This window comes from Syzygium oleosum, unplaced genomic scaffold, assembly GCF_021117445.2.
Source record: "Syzygium oleosum isolate NSW1041296 unplaced genomic scaffold, Sole_v2.1 Sole_v2.01, whole genome shotgun sequence".
Classification (NCBI taxonomy): Eukaryota; Viridiplantae; Streptophyta; class Magnoliopsida; order Myrtales; family Myrtaceae; genus Syzygium; species Syzygium oleosum.
The window spans coordinates 7,578,609-7,586,124 of record NW_026607485.1 but is presented as its reverse complement, the minus strand read 5'-3'; the positions used below and the strand labels follow the sequence as shown (position 1 = coordinate 7,586,124).

Here is a 7,516-nt window from a genome sequence, read left to right as displayed (position 1 = left end):
TGCCAACATAGGTTATATGACTACTTGGCTAACTCAATATAACATTAGAAAATAATCAAGCAGAGAACAAGGGAAAGAGAGTGGAAGCCTAGAGTTAAGGTTACAGGATAGAAAAATATTCAGGTTGCACCACCAAATAAAGTTACAAATTTGAAACAAGTGTAGTTTTTGGTAACCAACGCATCATACCTTCATTTGCCAAAATTTCCATGACATAAGCATTAGACAAGTGTTTGCATTTACTTACATTTTTTTTCCCTTCGAAATTCCACTAAATTTAAGGATTCCTACGAAGGATGTCATGGTATTTATCCCTGTGGCGACGAAATTGTAACGCCCCGGTCCGCCACTGTTCACATATTGTCCGCTTTGAGCCCCACTGGACCCTCACGATTTTGTTCCTTTGGGCTTCGCCCAGATAACGGGTATGTACAGATAGAGAACCCCGAACCTTATAAACCATTTCAGGACTCCCCCTTGGCGATGTGGGACAAGAGAGGCTTCCCCCTTCTTTGTGCACGTCCGAGGACCAAGGCGCGGACGCACCGCCATCCCTCCTCCCTGTGCACTGTCGCTTGGGCCGTCACACTCTCCACCCCTTACAGGTACATCGCCCTTGTTGTGGCCTCACACACAGTCGAAAGTCGGCTCTGATATCACCTATAACGCTCTGGGTTCACCACTGTACACATATTGTTCACTTTGGGCCCCACTGGGCCCTCACGGTTTTGTTCCTCTGAACTTCGCCCAAAAAATGTGTATGTACAGATAGAGAATCCCGAATCTTATAAGCCAGTCCGGGACTCCCCCCTAGACGATGTGAGACAAAAGAAGCTCCCCCCTTTCCTATGCACGTCTGAGGATCAAGGCACGGACACACCACCATCCCTCCTTCCCGCGCACCACCTCTTGGGCCGTCACAGAAATTGTCCAAACTCAAATCATTTCTTTTTATGTGATTGAATCGAAGTAATCAGTAGTCCCATTGATTTTGCCAAACGTGATTGGTCGAGCCCAAAACACGTTAATTATAATAATTATGTCAGCAGTACGTCGTGGTTGCACAAAACAAGACAGTATTATATGACAGCACCATGCATGGTCACGGAACTAAACTATCATTTTTTTTTGCATGGAGTTGATGCGACGGGACTTCTGTCGGCTACTGGGTGTCGTGGAAGCATCAAGGCGTTGCGGGGGCCAGAGTCCCTTCTGAGAGACGTCCCTTAGTTTGGACTCGACTGGTTTGGCGTCTGCTCTTTGCATCTCCCAGTCCCCAATCCTGAGCTCTTGTTGGGGCTCGAATGGAGCTTCGATGGAGACAAACGCTGCGAGACTTACCCACTCCTTCTTTGCTCCCTCTCTCGCTCCCCGCGACTATTACAAACCGCGAAAAATAAGGGATAATGACACAAACAGTCTATGAACTTTAATCCAATGTGCAATGTGATCCCTGAACTTTTAATTTGTTCAATATAGTCCATGAACTTTAATTCAATGTGCAATGTGGTCTCTGAACTTTCAATCTATCCAATGTCGTTCCTGGACTTTTGATACAAGTTCAATGTGATCTCTGAACTGTATGAAAATGTTTAATATAGTCCCTAAACTTGAATTACTAGAAGGACTACATTGAATATTTTCATATAGTTTAAGGACTAAATTGAATATGTACCAAAAGTTCAGGGACGGTATTAAACAAATTTAAAGTTCAGGAACCCCATTGCACATTAGATTAAAGTTTAAGGATCAGCACATTGCACATTAGATTAAAGTTCAAAGATCACATTGCACATTAAATCAAAATTCATGGACTGTTTATGTTATTTTCTCCAAAAAAACAACTGTCTCTGTGCGTGTGTGGCCTTGGAGCTTCATTCCTTGTAGCGACGTGGGTTCGTTCTAATGGAGGTCATGCGTCGCTTTCGCTCTGTCTTCTTTTGGAGATTTTCAGTGCACGAGAGTGAGATTTGGCCCACATCTCGACCGCAGTCTCTCCCTCTGTGTCGCAAGCTTTCTGTGTAAGTGACATCAAGTGATGGGTCTATTCCATGTCCTTGGTTCAGTCAGAGAAAGCTGGGAGACTTATCTCATTCGTGATGCAATCCTTTTTTCTTCTGTTGCGATGCGGAAAAAGTTTTCACCAGAGTTTCTCGTTACGAACGGCAGCAGACTGCGAAATTCATATCGAGGTCTTTCACCAAAAAGAACAGAAATAATAAAAGAATCAAAAGAGTGGAAAGATGGGGTTTTCAATGATATATTGAAAATATTGAGAAACTTCTTGCCCATGTCTAGATTCGTAGACCTAGTTCGATCATAACCGTTGGATTTATGCAAGTCTCATTTGAAATTTACGCGATCAGATTTTGACACATATCTCCTATTGAGTGTTCGGATGAATGATATTTGTTCTATGATGAGCTCTCCAAAAAGATTATCGAGGGTAAGAACTAAAAACTGAAGCGGTTTTGATGTTATTATCAGCGGACGTTATTAATGTAAGACGATCGTCTTTATTTCACCTCGTGTTTCTAAACTCGAATGCGTAAACAACATTCACGTAGAATGATCTGTTTAAACCAAAAGACATTTCCACATGATGATAGGGGCTGTCAAGAGTCAACTAAACGTGCACGCAACCGACATTTATGAGGCTTTCAATCTAGGGCAATCCCAACACGGACCTTGAAAGATAGGCTACTAGTTTTTAGCAAGGGAGACGCCGAGGTAATCGCTTGCCTCTTACCCTCTCAATCCTATCGTTTAATTTTAAAAAAAATATCGTCCCTTTATTTTTACCAAAAAAAAGTGAAAGAGTTACTATATACTAACTTCCATGATACTTGTAACGAGATTCACATTTCGCGCAATCGGACTTGTTTGCTAACTAACATTTGGTGTTAGTCTTGCGTACTGTATCATGCACATGGACATCAGCTCACGACCACCAAACACATGAGTACAACGTTGCTTTGATGTATTAGAGGAAGATCCAAGACAGAGATGACCCAGAGATGACCCAGAGATGACTGAAGCCCATTGGGCTATTCCAGGACATTTGGAATGAGCTTCCATCTTCAGTTCCTTCATCCGGTTCAAATTCCGGTTTGTCGACACTGAAAATGAACAGCGTTCGGGTTCGAAAAGGGTCAACTTTCGAATGGCATTACTAAATTCTAAGTCACATCGCCATGACACATTTCGCGATGACTTCGCAAGCGCGGATTTATAAAGAGAAAAAAAGATTCGTTCTGCAGCTGCAACTCATATATCTTTCAATGCCGCCACGGCTTCCCATTTAGAAGCTAAACATCTCGACACTTTCTATGTTTGCCTAACCCTTCAGCTTCACCATATGTTGTACCTAGCGGATGCGAGTTTTGACAAGATACAAGAACGTGATTCATTCTTTTACCGACAAATGGCAATACAGTATAATCATAGACCGAGAAATCCTGAAACTCCAATAGCCTCCGACACCATACAAGTAGGCTCGGCTCAGCGTCTCGGCCATCTGACTGGCCAGTCATGGTCATTGGAAAAGGGCTGGATTTTGGTGAACATGAGCAAATGGCTCCCCTTTGTATATGCTTTCCACCATATAAACTAACAGCTCAAGTCTCCATGAATCTTACATCACAAGTTTTGCTTGAAAAATAGTTCTCTTTCAGCATCAATTCATATAACGATCCGAGAAAACAGTTGTGCAGCTTCATGTCGGACATTCATGTAAACATAGATACTTTATAACCAATAGCAGGGTTTCTCTTGAGAAGGTTAGTGTACATTAACAAAGTTCCCCTGCATGTTTATTTATTACCACATTGCTACGTTCACTGATTGATGTACCATCTATCTCACTCAACAGAACACAAACTCGACTCATTTCATGACATATTCTGCTCAATAACTGGTTATTTGAAAACTTCATAAGATGCACAGACAGATGAATACAGAATACATATCTTCAGATCTTTTTCTGCAGGGTCACCAGGTCCAAAGTAGACCCATAATTTCTGTTCAGAGCTTCGGCGCACCATCCATGGCCATCATCAACCGTCGGCATCCTCACTTCCACGAGTGGGACAGCGGGATGCTGGGCCCCAGGCAGTGCCACTCCCGCCAGAACTCTCAAGACATTCGATGCATCGATGTCCATGCACACATTTATCTCCAGAACTCCCTTAGGAGCAGGAGGAATCCCGACGATTTTGAAATAGCCGAGCAGATGATTCTCTTCCACTTTCTGCCCTTCACCTTCGTAAACTATTATTAGCGCTTCGGTTTGGTTATCGTGGACAGTCGTGAAGGCCAGCTCCTTTCGCGCAGGCATAGTCGTGTTTCTTGGAATTATGGGTATGAAATGGTCTCCCTCGACTCGTATCCCAATGCCAAGAGGCGTAGCTTGAATCGTTAAAAGATCCAAACTGCCAAAAGGATCACTTATCCCAGAAGCAACTGCCCCTTCTAGTGCCGCGCCGACAACTGCAGCTTCCAACAAGTTCATTCCCTTGTAGATTTCTTCTTTCCTACATATTCCCATGACAAGATTCTGTATTTTTGAAATATATGAACAACCACCCACGAGTATTACATCAGCCAGATCCTCTACTTCGACTTTTGCATCATGCAAACACTGCTTTACGAGGCTCTCGCATTTCACAAACACGTTCCTGTTGACCTCCTCAAATTCTGCCCTGTCTATGACCTTGCATACTTTTATTCCATTCCCCAGATCAACATCGACTTGCACACTTGTTTGAGAGGAGAGTCTGTGGATTGCATCCTGGGTTGCAATTCGCAGGATCCCCATCGATTTGATCTCATTGACACCGTGACTAGAGAAAAGATTTTCAGCATTTGGCAATAGATGGCGCATTGTATTCTGAAGTATGTCCTCTCCTCCGATGGTGCTTCCTGATAAGGCTTTTATCTGTGAAACCCCTCCTGCTGTAGCAGTCACCGCCAAATCACAATAGCCAGCACCCATGTTGAATATCAGCGCAAGTTTCTCACTTCCACTGCCCATATTATCTTGCACAGTCTGTTGCTGTTGCTGTTGCTGTGCATATAACAAGGCCACAGCTGTAGGTTCCGGCATCAACCTAAGAACATGAAGACCGGCCATGGCACACGCTCGCTCGATCCGGGTCAGTTGGAATCGACTGAATGAAACTGGAATCGTCAAGACAACATTTCTTATTGGCCTCTTCAGCTGAAGTTCAGCCATTGCTCTCAACTCAACCAAAAATATGGCAAGAACCTCCTCAGGGGTTGTAGACCTCCAGACGTTGTTCACCAACGCAGCGATGAATGGGCGAACACCAATGTCCAGAGTTTGTACCAGAAATGGAAGGCTTTTGCTCGCATGAACAACAGGGTCAGTATCGACCCGCCCTATCAGGCGTTTCATGTTGAAGATAGCAGCACCAGACAGGATCTCGTGCTCGTGAGAGAGTTGGCTGCTCACTCCACCTGAAGGAATTTCATCCTTGAACATGACGTATGACCTCATCAACTTCTGATTTCTGGTGTTCTTAAGGAGCTCCACCTGGGACCCATTCCAAACAGCAACACTGCACTGCGAGGTTCCAATGTCAACTCCAATTGCAATTTCAGGAAAAGCCGATGAAGTCTTCTCTTCTCCAGTGTTTTCGCTGTCGGAAGCCACTGTATATGCAGGTTCTGCCATGCCTGTATATCACATAGGAAAGAATGGTAGTGGAGCACTCTACCATCAGTAGAGCAACGGAGGAATCGGTAACGGACAGTTACCAATGCAGAATTACATCTCCAGAGACCAAAAGCACAAGATAAAGGCACGAAAGAAACATGACTTAATCCGGTCCACTCTTATCACATTAATCAATTTCATTAATACCGTGTTTTAACCTTGAATGCTCTTGTTGATCGGTCAAACGGAGATAACTCACTGTGAAGGAGTATTTATCCATATGTAAGAATTATATATCAGCTGAATGAAACTTGGTTAACATCTGACAAACACATTTTTCTGAATAAAGAGTTGCAAAATAGGCACAGAAAGAATTACACTTGTTCCGTAAAGCAAGTCACCAGGTAAAATTAAGCAAAGATGAAACAACAGAGTCAAAAGCCAAATTTTGGATTTCCTCGGTTGTTAATCAACCGTACTTCTTTCAGCCATTTCCTTTGCCTTTCGGTTTTCCATGTCACAAAATCAGTATTTCACCACATGAGCAATAATTACGCAGCTACGCACAAGAGTTCAAGTGTTCCTAGTTAAAGTGCCATGAGCTCAACCTTTATAACTAACATCTGGAATGACAGTTATATCAAAGCAAAACCAAAGCTTTCAGTCTTTACATGAAAACACAAAAAGAAGGGAAAACCCACAAAAAGAGAAGCTTCAGTCTTTAGAACAAATAGTGATCAAACCAAATGAAAACTTCATGTTTTACTCTTCCCAAGAGGGAAAAATCACTCGGACGACATCTAAAATCAATGTATAAGCACTCCGGCGCACTCACGCGTCTTAACAGCCCAACATCATCCCCCGAACTGCAGGACCATTCGAAAAGACATACGCACAGGCTTCGTCACAAACACCTTCAGGGCACATGAAGAATGACAAGCAGCACACCATATCACCAAGACCAACAGCACGTAAACAATCAACGCTGGCCAATTTCACACAGTTCAGCTCAAGCCGGCCCGATTTCATCACAAACACCACAAGACCGATAGCATTCGCCACTATTCCACGACAGAAGCAGTGCCGGAAGCCGAGAAGATCATAACAAGTCAAGATTTTTGCAAGAAATTCCATTCACTGATCAGGAGAAACCGGAGATGGGTCACATGGGTATCGCGAAAAACAAAGTGGGTCGGGGAGACTGATGAACGAGCTTACTTGCGCGAGACTTGTAGAGCGCTTTCCAGTTGCTGGGTGGGGAACGCGCGAGAGCTTGCAGGTTGGCCTTTGCGCGCCGTGCTGCTCGAACTAAGGAAAAAGAGAACGCTGGAATTTGAAGAAGAAGGAGCGAATACGGAAAGGTGGCGTCAGGTTCTAGAGCTTCCGAGACGAGGAACGAGACCACGAGGCGATCCTCGAAGGTTTCTCGCGATTTCGTTTTTTTTTTTTTTGCATGTTTCTTTTTCTCCATCTTTTTCGAAATTTCGTTTATTTAATCTGCAATTTAGTTTGCTTACTCAAGAAAGAAAATAGCGAGCTTTCATGTGACCATCAAATTACTAAATTCAAATTTGAGCTCGGGATTTCATGACGTGGTCTTTTTCGACAAGCACAAAGCTGAATTCAATTCCAGGACATTCTTACGGAATTATTTTCTCTCTACCTAAACTTGAGTGCGATACAATTAAGAAATAATCAAAGTTGACTCGAGATTTTTGAGATGCAAGATCCTAGCGGCTTTAAACGGTCGGATTTTAAGGCCGAATAAAAGGGGAGATTAATTGTCGATTATTAAGCATATAACAAGTTATTTACGATTTCACTTCAAATGTAAAAGTG

General features: G+C 43.2%; 1 protein-coding gene across 1 annotated transcript; it reads right to left on the bottom strand.

Annotated features, from left to right (window-relative positions):
• Positions 1 to 3,727: 3,727 nt before the first annotated feature.
• LOC115685062 (heat shock 70 kDa protein 8) lies at positions 3,728 to 7,039 on the bottom strand. The gene is made up of 2 exons (XM_030610061.2): positions 6,896 to 7,039; positions 3,728 to 5,697 (listed from the first exon to the last, which is right to left on the bottom strand). The coding sequence occupies exon 2, from the start codon at positions 5,693 to 5,695 to the stop codon at positions 3,971 to 3,973; it is 1,725 nt and encodes a 574-aa protein (XP_030465921.1). The 5' UTR covers positions 5,696 to 5,697; positions 6,896 to 7,039; the 3' UTR covers positions 3,728 to 3,970.
• Between the last annotated feature and the right edge of the window lie 477 nt (positions 7,040 to 7,516).